The 18,868-nt window shown below is 37.9% G+C and overlaps 1 protein-coding gene across 1 annotated transcript in view; it reads right to left on the bottom strand.

Moving 5' to 3' along the window:
• LOC150081409 (kielin/chordin-like protein) overlaps positions 1–18,609 on the bottom strand; it is a 572,736-nt gene extending 554,127 nt beyond the window's left edge. The window contains exon 1 of the mRNA XM_090380194.1: positions 18,456–18,609. Coding sequence (XP_090236320.1) covers positions 18,456–18,510 — 55 coding nt within the window. The 5' untranslated portion in view covers positions 18,511–18,609. The remainder of the gene's footprint in view (positions 1–18,455) is intronic.
• Positions 18,610–18,868: the final 259 nt, after the last annotated feature.

The raw sequence follows: 18,868 nt of genomic DNA, 5'->3' as shown, positions 1-18,868 counted from the left end.
TATAATTTTGTATGTCACAAAAGAAACAATGTTGCTTATCAGGATCAGAATACAGAGTTAAAAGAAAGGTCGCAACGTTACAATGGGTTATGGATAGGAATTGAGTTTCATGAAAAATCATTACGTAACATAAAGGAGATGATTTTCTAAAAGTTAAAATCTCGCACTCGCATTATATAAGATATGTGAATTTAAAAAAGTTCTTGTTTATACTCCTGCACGACCACCAGGTCAGAGAAGTTTACAATAAATTATCAATACAAACATTAACCGTATTTAGCAGTCACGGAAATTTCGCACACACCGTGTGTAAGAAAAAGCTTGAGTTCAAATATCGTTAAGACCAAGGATATGGCCGAATTGGTGTCATGGGCGAGGGTTTCAACGTCCACCCCCCCCCCCTAAGAATTTGGGTTTATTATCTAGACAAACCGATCACAGAATACACTGGCGCTTCACTTCTGTAATTGCTCTGGCATTAAATTAAATGAAAATAACATAAACCGCAGATGTATTGTGGAATGTGATCATTATAAAAATAAAATCCTGGTTGATCTTATAACGATCATATTTACCCTGGTTTGCCGTTTGCCACATAACAGTAAAATATTTATTTAAAGTAATTTAACTGAATTAGCAATGGCATTTATATGCTAAACGATGTAAAAGCAATTAAAAATTAATTTATTGGAAGATTCACTATTAACGCCGACTGGTGAAAGTTCAACTCTCTAAATAATGAAGATTCAAGTGAAGATTTATTTAAAACATGTTTTCAAGCGGTCATTCTCAGTTTCTCTTAAAACTGCATTAGCCACGTGTAAAGAATTTGCAGGATACCTTCATTTTCTCAGTTGCTGTCTCATGGAAGCATCAATGAAAAAATCCAACACTTTCTATTTATCATATATGCCCTTCCTTGCGAACAGAAGGTATACGCTATCGTTATCTGGAAGATCATTCACAATTTTATAAATTTTGCTGGTCAGTGGCGTAGTAGCTGGCAGCTGAGATCTACTACGTCACTTACTCCAGTCGGGCTGGTTGCGGTGGGAGATTCGGATGGGGGGGTGCCGTTTCCTAATATATGTAAATGGTGTGTCTGACATTTCACATAGAAATACAGTACTTTTCAGCTGGGAATAAAAATGCGAGGTTTCGCTAGTTGTTTAGAACCCTGTATCAGAAATAAGGTTGGCTAGTTCTTTTGCCTAAAAGAATCTACGAAAGACGTATTAGACGGATCTCTTATAGAGTAGGGATGTGCAAATGTCTCCCCTATTCACAAAAGGGATCAAAGGGCGAAGTGAGTATTACATACCTGTAAGCTTGACTTTTGTTCCAAGGAAATAATGGAGTCAGTGGTTAAAGGAGTAATGCATCTTGAGAGGAACGCAGTTATACGGCAATCGCAGCATTGTTTTGTTAGCCAGAAATCAAGTTGGACTAAACTGATTAGCTACTATAACACATTAACAAAGGAAACGGATTCAAAAAATAATTTTGACATTATATACTTGGACTTCAGTAAATTTTTTGTTACTTTCCACGTGAAAGACTGCTGTAAAAATTAGAGCAGTGTGGCATTAGGGACAAGTTATTGCTATGGATCAAGGGATGGTTGAGGTGGGAGAAGAGAGTTTTCATGGACTAACATTATTAATGGAGTTTCTCAGGGTTTAGTTCTAGGTCTTACTATTTTCGGTATTTATTAACGACATTAATTAAGGCATATCAAGCTTAATGTCTGAGTTCGCTGATAATGCAAATGTGGGCAGGTAGTGGCACTGACAGTAATCACGATTGTTACGCCAACAAAACCTGGATAAATTTGGCAGATAGACTGAAAATTGTCAATTGAGATTTAACATTGATAAATGCAAGGTACTGTATTTGGGTAGCAATAATCCCAAAATAACATATAATTTGGAGTGAACTCATGGAGTGGAGAGCGCAAAAGATTTAGGGGTAACTGTACAGTGCGACATGAAGCTCGCTGATCAGCGCAGACAGGCTACTGAAACAGCTCATAGGGTTCTTATATACAGAAAATTTGCTATCAAGAACAAATAGGTGATTATCCCGCTGTATAAGGCAATGGTTGGGCCACATCTAGAATACTGCATAGAGGTATGGAAGTTGGAACGGGTGCAGAGAAGAGCAACAAGATTAATCAGGGACGGAAATGGGTGCTCTTACCAAGAAACACTGGAATTCTTTAAAAATTGCGCTATCCTGAAACTAATTATCCTTGAGGAGACTCAATTGGTGTTGAAGCCTTTAAGTGGATTGAGTAGACCAAGACTTGATGCCATCCTTGTTCTTTCTCTGACAACATACACAAGGGACATAAATATAAATGGGAAAAGAATGGTTGCAGGATAGATGTGCGGAGATTTGCTTTTATCCAGAAAAGGATTGGAAAAATTAAGTGTGTGTCTTATTATTTCTTTGCATCGTTTTGCCAACTAAATATCTTTCATAAGAATGGGGAGTCGATTTCAGTAACCTTTTTTGTGAAAGAATCTAACAGTTGATTGGAACAAATCTTTGAACAATTAATTCGTATAAATCTTTGGAATGTACAGGTGCATTGTCATGCAGCAATTTTTTTTTTCATGAAAGTTTGGTCTGACTCGCCGAATTCTTTTTAGCAGTCGTATTCAAAAGTGATGAAATGATTGTTGCAAAGACTTCTCTGGATCACACCACACTTTCCTGAAAACAACTAGCTTTTTTTGCAGACAATGTACCTGGGCATTCTGCGTTAATTGTTCATAGATTTCTTTCGAAAAAAAGATTGAGATCAACCTCCCTATTCTCCATATTTGGCTACGGCTGACGTCTTTCTCTTTCCGAAGTTAGAAATGAAGATGAAAAGGAAACTATTTCATGCTGCCCAAAACGCCCAAAAGAATGCGACCGACCGACCATCTGAAGGGAATTTGGAGGAATCTTAAGAATCCCCTGAAGGAATCCCCAATCGCACGGAGGAATTTCAGGAATGCTTTCGACAATTAAAAGAGAAGTGTAACAGAGGTATAGAGCCCCATGGGGAATACTCTGAAAGATTTTCATAATAAATTCATTTTTCTAAACATTTGCTTTCTTTTTAGCTAATCAGATATAGATGTATGACATCTGCTTTTTGCAGCAAGCAGATTTGTATTCATATGCACAGTTATGCATCCAGGAGAATTTTTCTTTGGAGGAAGCTGAGGATCAGAACCGCTACTTTGGCCTAATGGAAATTTCTGGTTTTTTTTTTTTTTTTTTTCATTTTGTTTTAATCGAGTCTCTTTGTGAGGGCTGTAGCCCATAAGCTACCCACATGGGTGCGTTCCTGAATATACGCAATAGTGCTTTCGTTGTGCATATCACAAATAGGATGGATTCTTTATGCCTTTCCTTCAAGAAGCGACAGTTGAACTAATTTTAACGTTCTCCTTTACAAACAAACTTTTCAAAGTCATCTTCTATCAAAATTCCCATTTTGATAGATGACTTTCAAAAGTTTATCAAAATTCCCATTTTGATAAATGACCGTAGCAGGTACGGCAATGGAACGGATCGAACATATTAACAGTTTTATCCAGGAAAGCACATACACCTGCAATCGGCTACGCTTACCTGCCACTAATAACTATGAAGTTTGTTTTTTGTTTTTTTTTTCCTTCCTGTCCGAATGTGATTAAGAAAGAAGATTTATCACTGCTAGTGGTTCTGCTGGTGATTGCCGCATGACCTCACTTCCAGATGACATCATAAAGCGTCATACAACAAGGAAAAAAAAAACGTACGCCCAGCAGTCGAGTTCTTGACCAGAACAAGGACCCTGGAAGGGAGGGAGAGAGCGGAAAGGGGATAAATACACGTGTGACGTCGCGTGCAAACACTCCTAAACCTGATCGGTCGGAAACTTGAGCGTGTTGGCAGGCTGCTCATGGCAAGTTCATTGACAGCGTTTCCAAGTGGATGAATCAGCTGCATCGACTTGAAACCTTCTCCCTTAAATTCTGTTCCTTTATTGCCACGAAAGCAAACAGTGTACGTGTAGGAGTGCCAAATTCCATGGAAAAACGTTTTGATCGAAAAGTTTGCTTTAAAAATTTCGATTTCTTAATCTCTTTTAATTATCATATTAATATCATCTCGCATGAGAAATGCAATAGTAATAATATTTCAATATTTTCATTATTAGTCATTTATAAATCTGCGTGATGCAGTATCAGACGTAAATAGCAAGCTTATTGTTCAGTTTTACTCTATAAATTTGTGTGTTTACTATGGAAATTCGCGCAGGACAGCGTGTGTAAGCGTAATATGTCATTATATGTCATATAATGGCCGACCGGGCTAGCCAGGTGGGTAAAGTGCCTTCCTGGCAACCCAAAGGTCGCGGGTTCGAATCCCGTCTCGGGCCAGAGTAAAATGCAAAAACTTTGGGAGGTTCGTTATGGCCACAGAAGCCGATGCTTCAACAACTAAAAACAAAAAAATGTCATGTTGCTATGAAAAATGGAAATTTGCTGCGGATAACATGTGTATTACAATTGACATTAACCACAACAATGCGTACTACGAATTGTCTGTTTATTGTAATATCGTCTGTCAAATGAACTAAAAACAGAAAAAAGCATACGACCTCAAAATAAAAAAACACACACGACCTCAAAATTGAAAAGAAACACACGGGCCTTTCTCAAAACGCGCTGAGCAGTTGTTTTTAGAAAGAAAACACTGTCTTTACTGCGCGCTAATATATCGATTACCGATTACAGTATCATTACAGAAGCGAAGTTAATCCATTTTAAAAAGCGGAAACTAAAAACTGGTCAGTTTCCATTTCTTTCTGACGAGTATTGCCTGATCAGAATTACTCTCTAGTGACCAGGGTTTCGAATCGAACACACACACACGGGCGAAAACAAACAGGACTTCCGTATCAGTGTCCGCAGAACTCCTTAATTTCCTCTGTCGTGTCGACCCGGGGTTTTTCGCTTGTGCACACTTTATACCCCGAACTTTTCCACTCCGCTGAAGACACTATCGTCAAGAGGCATGGGATCGATGGTCAGTCGTCTTGTTGCCGAGCCTCTGAGAACACAATAAACTGTCACATGTTTAATGTATGGGGTTCTTCATCACTTTTAACTGCGTCCAGTCCACGGAGGGATCAGTGTCGTGCTGGATAGGTGGATGTGGATAACGCGCTGAGCGAAAAAACAATGGAGACTTGCATTTTTTTAAAACCTGATGCTTCATGACACATCCGAAATGATAAGTATATCCTCCATAGGGAGGAAGAGGGATTTAGAAAGCGTCTGATTTATTGGGAAACATTCCCATGATGTTCTCATTTAGCATTTTATCTTTTGCACGCCACTGATTTCGATCTGTCCCTGGAGGTTGCACACGTATCGAAGTCCGCTCATTTCAGTTGTATGTTGTCCTTAGGTGATTCAGGAAAGCGAATTTATCAGATATACAGGAACGGAATTGCTTGCATATCTCATACACGAAAGCTTCGGAGTAATTATTATCCAAAAGATAAATAAATCAGCCGAAATCTCGTACATTAATATGGAGTTATTTTCTTCAATATCAAAAACAATAAATAAACATAGTTAATTCAGAACTATCAGAAAAAAAAAAGATAAAATAGGAACATTCAAAATAAAACAAAAATGGAAGGAATTTATTTTATTTGTTTGTTTGTTTTTGTGCTAAACATATCTTCGGTTGCCAAGTTATTCATGACTGGTTAACCAGATTATTTTTTTAAATCACTATTTTTAAATAAATAAAGTTATGATCGCCATCTTAGAATAAAAAAAGTAAACTTTTTTACTATTCACCATTTACAGTAGAAATACAATTATTTTTAATAAATCATCGCATAACGAAACTAGCAACTGTTTTATTTTATTACTATAAAAACGAAGTTATGACTTTTGTGTATGCGTCAAGAAATAAGAGATTGTTACAGAGTTTTTAGAATTATATATAATTTTATATTTCTTGAGCATGACGATGAAAGATATTGCTTCCTGGTTATCGGAATGAAATATAAATAAGTAAATTTTCTGTTTATTTTGTATACGACCACATAAGTGTCAGCGAAGTTCAGAGATACAAGAACCTTATCGCATTTAGTAGTCACGGGAACTTGAACCACGCACGAGTAGTTCTATACCCTTGCGCTAACCACTCGGCTAATTAATTACACGAACTTTGTTGGATATTTCCCAAGTTTCAGTAGACAAATGGACCATTTTAGTCCAGCTGCTTCAGCTGACAGATCTGGTCGATTGGACAGGAGATTTCAGTACGCAAATTCCATCGTAAGATCTCCTTTATACTATACCTTTAGTTTTATTATAATAAAACTTGGAGAAATTGCCTTTACATAAGCTATCCCCACTCTTAATATTATCCACCGACAATACAATGGTTATTTTCTCGCAACTCACTCCTCAAGATTACGGAACGTTTGTGTATGTTAAGCCTCAAGGTAGCTAAAGCCATGAAGCATTGGAATACCTTTGTCTATAATTGCATGTATTTGGTCGGTTCGCTTGTTTGTTTGACAAAAAGCCCAAGTTTCCGGGAGATAAAACCATGCAATCCTCGTGTTTCACAACTGGGCTGAGTTAGTCAGCCCAGTTGTGAAACGCCCGTAAAAATTGTTTCTGTCTGCCCAATTGGAAACAAAATTCGAATTTTTTTTTTTTTCCACATGGTATGGAAGGACGAAATTCTAACGACTGTGCTAACCGTGAGGGCGCAAGATTCAGAAATACTAATCTAGATTAACCGCCCGCAAACTTTTTGCTACAACGAAACTCTTGTATTTAAATTTTCCATCGGCGAGACTCTTTGAATTAACTTCTTTAACAACAATAAGCATAGATTCACTTCGTGTAAAATTAAAATGTAGATTTCATGTAAAAAAATTTTAAAAATTTAATTTGGCAATTTTTAAACTTACATAAATTAATTTAATTTTAACAGCGTATATCTTTATATTAATAAAGGAAAATAGTTTATAATACGGGGTCATCGAAAAGGTGTCTGTGATTTACCTTTTAATCAGCTTCGGAAATATTTGATCAATTGCTGTGATCGTAGCAGCAAACAGTGTGGTAACTCACTAAGTTTTATTTTACACCTCAACAATGCTGCGCCGTGAATGTGCGAAGAATGACTCCTACGCGCACCGCCTCAGTCAGTGTCAGTAAGATGGCCGTGAAATAGAAAGCGCAGTGTGTGTTGTGGTGTCCTCAATTTAAAATCTGTCATAACAGTGCAACTTCACAACACACCTGGGCTTTCTGTTGCACTGACTGAGGCGGTGCGCGTAGGAGTCAATTCTGCGCACACTCAGCACAACCAAGGTCATTGTTGAGGTGTCAAATAAAACTTAGTGAGTTACCACACTGTTTGCTGCTACGATCACAGCAATCGATCAAATATTTCCGAAGATAATTAAAAGGGAAATCACGGACACCTTTTTCGATGACCCTGTACAATCATATTGAAACAAGGACGAAATATGACCATATTTATACACTGGTGTGCAAAATTTAAGGACCAGTCAGGTTTTCACCTGTAGCTTCTCATAGGAGTGGCCTGGTTATGGGAAAAGCATACCAAAGGAACCTCGTGAGGTACAGAAATGATGAAGGAAAAAACACCGACACAACAGAAAAAAAACGGTACAGAGGGACTTATTCAAAAATGGCAACATAGCACTGGCTGCCATGATACAGATGCATCACTGCCAAAGTTGGAACAAAGGGAAGAGGTTGTCCTCAGTAGGAGATATGGCCACTGCTAATGTCGATGCAGGCTTTGCACCGCCTGTCCATACTTAGAACAATGTTGATAAGTTCTTGCGGTAACATCGTCCATTCCTCTGTCAACGCCATCTTCAGCTGGTGAACATTTTCTGGTGGGTTTGGACGTGCCGCTAGGCGTCTCCCCAGACCGTCCCATATGTGTTCAATGGGATTTAGATCGAAGGAAACGGGCAGGCCAATCCATACGAACAATGTCCTCATTTTCCAAAAGCATATCACAGCTGCAGTGGGATGGGGTGTGGCATTATCATCCATAAACACGACGGGGCCAATGGCACCTCGAAACAGACGCATATGAGGAGGGATTACTTCAGTACAGGAGCGTGCAACGGTTACAGTATCGCCTTCCAGTATCTGGAGTTGTGTATGTCCATCCAAGATAACGCCTCCCGAGACGAGAACACCACGACTGCCATATCGATCCCTTTCAGGTGATGCTTGCAGGGTAATACCGTGTGCCAACCTCTCGCCAGATTAGCTGACGTCCAGAATCGCTGCTGAGACTGAATCTACTCTCATCAGTAAAGAGTACCTTAAGTAAAGATTTTGTGGTTGTAATCTTTAAAAATAGTGTTGGTCCTTACGTTTTGCACACCATTGTACTACTGTTAGGTTTTGTTTAATATAAATTTTTAAAACTTCATTGCAGGACATTTATTAAGCATTAGTAATAAAATAGCAGAATAGTGCAAAGCATACATAGCATCTGCCTTAAAAAAATTTACTAGATTATATCTACTTCTCTCGAGTATATAACATACCAATTAGGTAGTACCACACTCAAGGTGGTGAAGAATGAGAGAAACCTAGGGTTAATTGTACAGTCCAACATGAAACTCTGAGCTAAGAAGAGAGGCTGCTAGGACAACTCATAGGGTTCTGTCAAAGATATACACATGAATTTTTCCAGCAAGGATAAGGAGGTGATTATCCCATTGTATAAGGCAATGGTTAGGCCACAGCTTGAGTGCTGCATACAGGCCTGGAAGCGTCAATTTAAGAAAGATGTGAATCTGTTGGAACAGGTGCAGAGAAGAGCAACCAGATTAGTGAAGGACACAAAGGAGTATTTTACCACAAAAGACTTCGGTTCTGCAAATTGTAGCACTTGGAAAGTAATCATTTGGGAGGAGAACTGATTGAAATGTTTAAGACTTTAAATGGATTGAGTAAACTTAATGATGATGATATCCTTACTCTTTCTCAGGCAACACACACAAGGGGACATAAATTTAAATTGGAAAAGGTTGGTTGCGGTGAGATGTGAGAAATATGCTTTCAACCAGAGAGCAATGGTTTGAATAAATCTAGGGAAGCATTAGCCATATTATTAGAGGGGACTGACAGATGTGGGTAGTGTTCTTTTTTTTTTTTTTTTTTTTTGATTGATGCTATATAAGTTTGCTTCCTTGCATCATTTGCCACTACTACTACTAATAATAATATTTTCGTTCTCAAAAGTTTTCCGACTCTGCAAGGCTATATAGCTTGTTCCAAAAGCTGACAACCCTGATTAAAAGTAAGTTTCTTATCTTGCAATACAACTTATCTTTCCTTAATTTGAATATTTTCTCCCCTTTTTATTTCATTTTAGATAAAAGAAATATGTACCCAACATTAAGTTTTGAACGCGTCATTCAGATCACGAAGATGTCTGGTCCCAGACTTTGTAGCTCCCATAGCTCTGGCTTCTTTCTCTAAGAATATTCCAAAGCTAGCCTTGTTGCCCTCCTTTGCACCATTCCAAGCAAATAAATATCATTCCTGAAATGAGATTCAAGATAAGGTCTAACCACTGATTTCTACAGTGTGATTACCTCTCTACCTACTCTTACTGGTACGATCGCGATCTTTTACATAATGTGTAAATAGCTCTGATTCGAGTCCCATCCCATTGAAAGAATTTTGGGGGTATTTTTTTTACACCGTGGCCGAGCTAATCGGTCTATGACGATGGCGTAGTTGGGTTTATTCCTGATCAAAAATCCGACCAGAAAGTCGAATTTTTCAACCATAAAAACAGGCAAATCGACCACAAAATGCATGCAGTTCACATATGCAAAATGACTTGTGTCTATTGGCCTTAATTTTCTTGGTGCAAAATCAAAGCCAAACCATTCTGTTTTGGAAAAATGCCTGTATATTACTGGTGACCAAGTATCCTGTATGCACTGCAAAGAACTTAGTGCACAACTGTATTACCATTACGAAATCATTTTCGTGGTCATTCTTCCCGCGAATTTCCAGTTGACAATTTATTTTGGAATTACTGTAGCCCAACTGTGGAACCTTGCATTTACTAGCATTAAAGCTTAATTGCCATTTTTGCACCAGTTCTATAAACTAACTTTTGTAGTAACATCTTGGTTTATGCTGTTTACAATACTACCCACCTTATTACTACTGACAGATTTCGGCTCAAACTTGTAATACCAAAATTATTATATTAGGCAACTCGAATATTTAAATTCATCTGCCGTGCATTGTGTATTATGTCCGTAAATTGCGTGTGTTCTCTGGTAGATTTGTCTGTTTTGCTGGACGAAAAACCCAGTTTCCGGGGTAAAAAATCTTGCTATCTACGCCTGAGCCCCACTAACTCACCCACGGAGTGAAAAAGCCCATTAAAATTCCTCGCGTCAGTGACGGGACTCGAACCGGGCCTTTTCCACTCGGTGTGGGGAGGACGAGCTTGTAATACCAACCAAACATTATTTTTATGCCACCCGAATAATTAAATCCATCTGCCGTGCTATGTGTCTTATGTCTGTTAATTGCGTGTGTTCCTTGATCGATTTTTCTGTTTTGCTGGACGAAAAACCCCAGTTTCTGGGAGGAAAACCTTGCTATCTACGCCTGAGACCGTCTAACTCAACCACGGAGTGAAAATAACTTTTAATACCACCAACAATATGATTAATGAAAATTAGAAACAAAATCTCTAGTAGAGAATCCTTAGGCCAAAGTCCCACCGCTGTGGTCAGATGGCTGAATGTTGCTTGCAGTTTTCTGTTATACTGAATGTGTAAGATGATCGTTATCGGATTCTAACTCTGAGATGGCATACAACTGCATGGCACAACTTGATTAAGAGCCTGTATAAAAAAAAAAATCAAATTATTATTTTAGGGTTGCCCGTAATTGAATACATTAATCCATATTTGTGTCTGTAAATTGCGTGTGTTCTATGGTCGATTTGCCTGCTTTGCTGGACGAAAAACCCCAGTTTCTGGGGAGAAAAACCTTGCTATCTACGCCTGAGACCGACTAACTCAGCCATGGAGTGAAAAAAGCTCATTAAAATTCCTCGCGTCATCGACGGGATTCGAACCCGCGCTTTTCCCACCCAGTGTGGGTAGGACGGTGACGATACCACTGTGCTATCCGCGCAGACTTAAGAGCCTGTATAGAGTCATACCGTCTACTCTTTTTTTTTTTTTTTTGTTAGTTGTTGGCGCATCGGCTTCTGTGGCCATATTGCACCTCCCAAAGTTTTTGCATTTTGTACTCTGATCCAAGCCCGAAGCGGGATTCTAACCCGTGACTTTGGGTTGCCAGGCAGGCACTTTACTCACCCGGCTAGCCCGCTCGGCCCGTCTACCTTTATTGTAACGCATTCTATAGACGGTATGACTCTATACAGGCTCTTAAGTCTGCGCGGGTTACCTCGTGGTAGCACAATTGGTATAATTCTCAAGTCTTTTCCCCACGCCGAGTGCAAAAGACTTGAGTTCTAATCACGTCAATGATGTGAGGAATTTTTATGGGTCTTTTTCACAACGTGGCTCAGTTAGTCAGTCTCGGGCGAGGTTAGTATGGTTTTTCTCCCGGAAACTTGAGTTTTACGTCAAGCAAACAGCAAATCGACTACAGAACATACTCAATTTACAGACAATGTATACGGAGTAATATGGCCTAAGTTACTGATGTGCCTAAAACCCTACAACAACCAACGAGCAAACCAAGGGAAGGGCCTTAATGCACAACGACCAACTATTTGTGTCCCCTTTAGCAGTTCTGAAATCTGGATTGGCTAAAGATGGCCAACGGTAAGACCCAAGCTGAAAGGGAAAAATTCTTTTAATTGTACGCAGAGCTTAATCATAGATAAATATGTTCCCTTTACCCTATACATAAAAAATCCCGTTTTAATTGGTGCCGAGAGCATGTCGACTAGACCCAGAAGTAAATTATGCTGTTCTTCACTGATGAGTCGAGATATAATCTTTAATTAGATTCTCGATGCACTTTCATCTGGATGTATTAGATAACCAGATATCCATCCCGCTAAGATATTCATCCCAGAGACACGTTCGAGGTCATGGTTAAATGGTGTGGACTGGAATCACTGGCAGTGGTCGTAAATATCTGCATGTATTTCCGCAAGAAATTTCCAAAGCTGTAAAGCATCTTGAAAAAATTCGTATATTCTCCCTAATTCAAGATTGATTAATAAGATCATATCGTCGAGGGTAACAAGTAGTTATAATCATCATACTCCCACATCGGGTGGAAAAGGCCTGAATTCGAGTCCCGTCATTGCTGCGAGGAATTTATGATCTTTTTCACATGGTTTTTCCTCCCTGAAACTCGGATTTTTAATTCAGCAAGCAGCAAACCGACTGAAGAATAAACGCAATTACAGATATAATATTGGCGCCTCATAGCTTTAGTTGCTGTAGCGCTTAACACATACCTAAACTGATCTAATATAGTGAATCACTACCTTCAGAGAGAAAGTTGGTTAGGTTGGTTATTTGGTTTTTAGGAGCATTAGCAACTAAGGCCATATTGCTCCGGGAATATGCGGTGGTCATTCCTTGACCTTTCCGCATCCTCCGTATTTGGTGGTGACGGGCTCGAACCCCGGTCTAATCAAGAAGCGTGTGCTACGCACTGCTGCTCCTTCCCACCTGGCTACGGAGGCGCCCCCAGAGAGAAAGTATAACCGGTATAAAATGGACAGGCAGATTTTACAAACCTCAGTCCACAAGAATCATATCTAAGCTGTTTTAAGTAGAACGATTACCAGTCACAGGTCTCCTAACTCCTCTCCGAAATCCCACTAATGCATAAGTCTTTTGCAAATGGCTTAAGACTTATGCCCTTATGCAGATTTGGAATTGATACCTCCAACACTAATTAACATTCTTGTTCTGAGCATGCAAGATGTCACGCCTGTATTATGCTACCCAAAATAATCCCACCTTATCAGGATATATTTCCATGAATTATCGACGCTCCATTTTTCTCCGCTCAAGAACTCATTTGCAGAATTGTAATTTTAGGTCGAAATTCATTGAGTCTTTGTGCATTATTAAGACACATTAAAACAAATATCACTAGTTCTTCCATAAGATATTTAAATAAATCAAAAAAACAAAATATGTAAATAAAAAAAATTTTGAATGTGTTCCTTGTCTTTTGAGCACTATTGTATTTGACGTGCTTGAATTGCATTAGGAAACTATAAAGAAAAATGTCGGGGGATCAACCAGCTTTCTCTGGGAACTCATTAAGGCCTGGCTAACTCAACTGATTCTTCCTGACGAAAATACTTTTATTTTCTCTAATTATTTTTAGTGCTTGTACGCTTCTAGAGGCGAGATCAATTTTATTCTGAATTAGAAGCATTTCTGAAGCTTTTTCGATATTTCATGGATCTCCAAAATGTCAGGAAATCTCAACTATTTTCGCAACAAATTTTAGCTAAAATCACAGGTAGGTCGATCGGGAAAAATTCAAAGAGGTACAGGATAATAGCAATATTACTCTTAACCAGAAATTGTCACATAATTTGGTTGTTGCGAGAAAGTCCGCTCAAATGTTAACATTGTGATAATTTCTAATCAAAAATAGGTTACCACTATCCATAGTGTTCTTCAGAACTACCTCCCTAATACAGCGAAATTTCTTCTCACCACTAGATCATAAAATACGATTTTATGATAGTGTCCAGGTGTCCAGGTTACGGGAACTTCAGTCTCCAAAGAGGTGGGAACGGCCCTTGAGCAGCCCGAGAAATATCGTTTGTTCTCCTACAGTCGGAGCTGTGCACTACGGTTTGCTGATCATCCATTTGAGTGGGAATTATAGATAGTTAATTGTAAATTAGTACCTGTAATTATAAATCATGCGCCCGCGTTATGTTAAAGCGGGACAGCAAAAATTCTGCTTTCTACTTCTTATCAATTGACGCTTCATGATCTGCTAAACTAACAGAATTCATTATATGTACGAGTTTCATTTTTTATTAGTTTCCTAAGTATCATTTTTCAGTTTCTAGTGGCATGATCGAACGAATCATTTGTTTGCCACAAAGTGAAATTTTGGCTGATAAGTTGTAAGCGGAAATGGTGCTAAGCAATTTAGATATCATTTGTACACAGTTCCGGAAATATCTCGACATAGCTGATGGGAAAAACTACTCAAAAATCTAATTGAAGGACAATAATTGTTTGCAGTAATTGTTCTATTGAATATTTTCATGTAATTCTGCTGATTTTCAAAACCCTTGTTTTGAAAATAGACGATGATTTGAAAAGATGTTGATTACGGTTCCTATATAATGGGTGGTATAGGAAATTAGGCATCTGGATATAGGTTGGTTATAAATGTGGCAGGTAACGGTTTTGATTAATAAATGCGATACCGATGTATATAGCGAATGCATCTATAAGCGATATACACAACAAAATTATGTGGTGCGCTGTACAGATATAGAATTTTAGAGACGATTTTTTTGCCAAGGCCCATCGTAATGTTGTGGATGGAAGTGTTTGCTTGAGCTATCCAGACGTCAGAATACAGAAAGCCAGTTCGTTGCTTCCTGACAAATGCCTACCAGTGAATCAGGACTCTGGTAAAAGGCTATGATCATACAGAGTACACATCGGATGAAAGTCAAGTCCGTAACCCACGGGCGTCTAGTTGAGGTCGTAAAACCACTTTGTAGAAAGTGACATGAAACGAGGTTTTTCACCTGTGCCTAAGGCAAGAAGGAAATAGCAACGCACAATACTCGTCGTGTTCAATAAGAAGGCTACACGACTTGGACGTTATTTCTTTAATTTCATGGACTCCCAGTAGTATCATTTTGGAATGCCGAAAGTCATATAGGTTCCTCTATGGTAAAAATGTAGGCTATTTAATGAGAATTTTAAGCCTATCTATTCTGAATGAACTTTGGAAATAATGCTGATTGTTAATACATAGCTGCTATAGCACGTACATGTGCTAAATGAAATTTATTAATAAATCTTGTAAAACTAAACATGATTCGTTTCACTCGAGTTGCGCATAAATGGTCTACAAGTCCTAAAGCACTTTCCCATTTTAAAAACTGTATATATATATAAGAATAAAGGCAAGGTAAGATAAAAGTTCCAGGACTGAATTTGTTAACAGTGTCTGAACATCGAATGCGATAAACTTGATTATATTTTGCAACCTAGAATATTATATATATTTTTAAAAGTAGGTGGCGTTTTGGCTGCACATGCGCAAAGCATTTATCTGGTATTTACATTTTTTGGATTTTTAAAATGTTGCTTTTTTAAACGATGATACACTGTGCTTTTCAATCCAGAGATCATATATGCGTAAAGCGCCTATTGTCTATAATTCCACTTTTGGTGAATGGATTTTAATAAAATTTTATATTTGGCTCTTTTAGAACGATTTGTTGACCAAAATTTGATTAAAATTGTATCAATAGAAATCTTACAATATTATTCCTTTTTTTTTTTTTTTTTTTTTTCATATCATGTAGGTTGCCGCGCGCTCATTCAAGGGATGAATGGAAATTGCGGATGCGTAGAAGCGAAATTTTCTCTGTCCGCGCATAAATGTCATTGCCTTTTGCTAGACTTTTTTTTTATATATATAAATCACGAATTATTAATGTTTGCTAACACGTCTGAAATGTAACGCACTGCGTACATTAGCTATTATTCCTTATTAAAAAAAATCACCCTGAGACTAGAAATGATTGTTGAAGCATGCGATGGAAAAACTATCAAGAGGCAGAATATTGGAATGGTACAACCCGATCTTCAAAGATGAAAGCAATATCATGTTGAACCCCTTTCACGTCAATGAATGGCGAACTTTTCTTCAGCCGTAAAAGCATTATTCGGGTCGGTCATCAAATAAAGCAGAAACAAAAGCTGATCTTTCAAATTAACTAGTTGAAATTTGTGATTGTGATCCAGGACTTCTAAAAACAATAGTGACAGGAAATTAAATGTGGTTTTATCTCTACGACTTGTAGTCAAAATGCCAATCCCCTGAATGAAAGTATCCCACTTCTCCCAGGAAGGGAAAAACATCGAATTGACAGGTCTGAAGGTAAAGCTATGTTAGAATTGTTTTTTCACTGTAAAGACATAATTCATTACGAATTTATACCAGGAGATCAGGAAGATTAATAAGACCATATACTTATAAATCATTATGCGCTGGATAGATGCAGTCAGAAGAAAGTAACCTGATCTGTAAGAAAATTAGAAATTACTCAATGATAATGCTCCTGCTCATCGCGTGACAATAATTTTAGAACACCCGTTTTAAGCACTCTTAACTGTTTTACGTAACTGTCTCCTTATTTATCTGACCTCCCTCCCGTCATATGATTTTTATTTTTTATCCAAAATAAATTTTTTAAATTTTATATATTATTTTATTAAAATTTTTATTTCAGTTTATTATTTTATTATTTTTTTGAATACGAAAATCCAACAGTACTTCAGTCTAGGAAGTTTTTGATCGTACATTGTATGTTAATGAAACAAATATTTTCTTCCTTTTTCCTCCCTTAGAGAGTTATACGCTCAGTAGGCATTATTAATTTATTCACAATACTGGGTTACGTGACCATGTAATTACGACTAATAAAACGTGAAGCCCCTTTAAAAATATCTTTCCGCATAGCAAAATTTGCTAGCAGTATAATTCCAACGTATGTTTACATTAAAGATATGAGGTCAGTGTCATGTGGTCGTGTATACTGTGCTGCGATTGATAATAGAAAAAAAAAAAAAATTATACTGCCTCTAAAGATATTTTTCTTCACACATACTTGCACTATCCGCAGTATACGTATTAACGCAAATCTGATGTCAGTCACTGAGCTTTGAAGGATAATTGGCAGCAAATGAAGAAATAATATTTATATCTTTTTATTATCTACAAAAACACCCAAAACAACGTATCAGTTCAAACAGATGCTTGCTCTTTCTTCCGGCTACATCATACAGATATGAATCCTTTTGTCAAACATTCTCCTTGCGGAAGCAGTCGTACAACCCTTCATGAACCCTACGGGGTTACAGACCGGACTTTAACACATGTACTCCTTCAGACCAAAGTTTATATTTTATTCTGCCACATGATTCACAATAATTCTTCCTGTAGAAGACCTGTCTACGTCATAATGATCGCCTTAGGGTGATGAGGTCTTTGTCCTCACATCTTAAAAGCATGCATACGTGCAAATATTTTCTAATAATGATGTGTGCGTGTGTGTGAAAATAGTCGTTCCGTCTGAAGTTCTTTCTTCGCAACCTTAAACCTGAAATGGCAAACATAAAAGAATAAAAAATGCCGTAGCCTTGTTTTGCTTTTCCGTATTTTAAAATATCTTTTTTATATGTTTTTGGTAGACATTACCCAAAGTTGACAAGGTTATCATAGCAGGTGAGTTCACCCGCCTCCTTTTTGCACCTTGCATCGCTTTCTTCTTGGGGTAAACGAACTAGTCAGGACCTCTATAGATGGCAAGGCCTACCACATTGTGGCAAAGCTACATGGATGCTAATTGGAGAATCATTCAAAATGTATGAGTAAAACTAACTGCAGGAATTAGCTAAACGTTCACAATTCTGTCTTCTATCCGTGACCTCTACACAGTAAACATTTTCGTATAATGCGTACCTGTCAATACCAATCAGGATTTTAATCATTCCTATGGAAGCATATTTGTAATATTTTTAAAAACGTTAAAAGTTAAAAATAAACCTAAATGATATGGTAATATCAACAAAAATGCTTTCTTTAGCAACACTGCATAAAATTCTGAAGTGTTTTACTTTTTAAAAGATTAAATACCAAAAAAGGCGATTATATTCTTGCTTATAAATATTTATCTTTAATAAAAATTCCAATTCACCGAAACCCACAACTTTCGAATACAGAATGGGAAGCGCTGTTGAGCGCTCGCGCTCGCTTGAGGAGACTCGCAGGAGAGAGGGCCCATTTTCTCTCCATTTCATCCGAAAAATAATTTTCCTCCCCGAAACACGAGGGTTTCAACACGCGGCAGTGAACACGTGTTTAGACGTAATAAAACACGTGCTGATCTGCTCTGACTTTCCTTCTTCACTTTTCGAAATCGATCAAATTCAATAATTTATGCGGTCAATAACTTTAAGATACTGTTCGAAGTTTACATTAAAATAATATAATAATAATAAAAAAACTTCCTTTGGGCTTTGCATTATGCGTTTTTTTTCCCCTTCGAGTTCGAGATTCCGCGAACCTAATGAGCATCTTCACTGAAAGTGTCTTTATAAAATCATGGAAACTTTTACTTACGACTGGCAGCACAGACCAACACAGCGCAGAACACAAGTAACAGAGAGCAGTTCATCGTATAGTTATTCCTCGTCAGCGCTCTACTCTTTTCTGTTTGTCTCTTTCCTCTCCATCAAGGTGATAGCCTCTCGCCAGTTACAACCTTTATAGCTAGGAAACTACACACAACATACATGCCGATGACGTAAGGCTTCGATGGTACGTTACTCAGCAGCGACCTCACGTGTCGAGTGGTGGTGTTTTCGGTGCAAATATATTCCAGCCAAGAGCCAGTGGTTGTCGAAAGTAAGCGCAGCATTAATAGTAAATATTCAGGGATTGCAATGCAGCGCAGATTTTTAAGAATGCATTGCTGACATTCTTTTCGTGTTTAGGTCTAAGTTCAACTTGATGGGAAGTTGGTATTAAATTTT

The sequence above is a fragment of the Mastigoproctus giganteus genome, chromosome 8, assembly GCF_048544385.1.
Source record: "Mastigoproctus giganteus isolate SK-2022 chromosome 8, ASM4854438v1, whole genome shotgun sequence".
Lineage (NCBI taxonomy): Eukaryota > Metazoa > Arthropoda > Arachnida > Uropygi > Thelyphonidae > Mastigoproctus > Mastigoproctus giganteus.
Note: the sequence above shows the minus strand (reverse complement) of the source record. Positions and strands in the feature narration are given on the sequence as shown.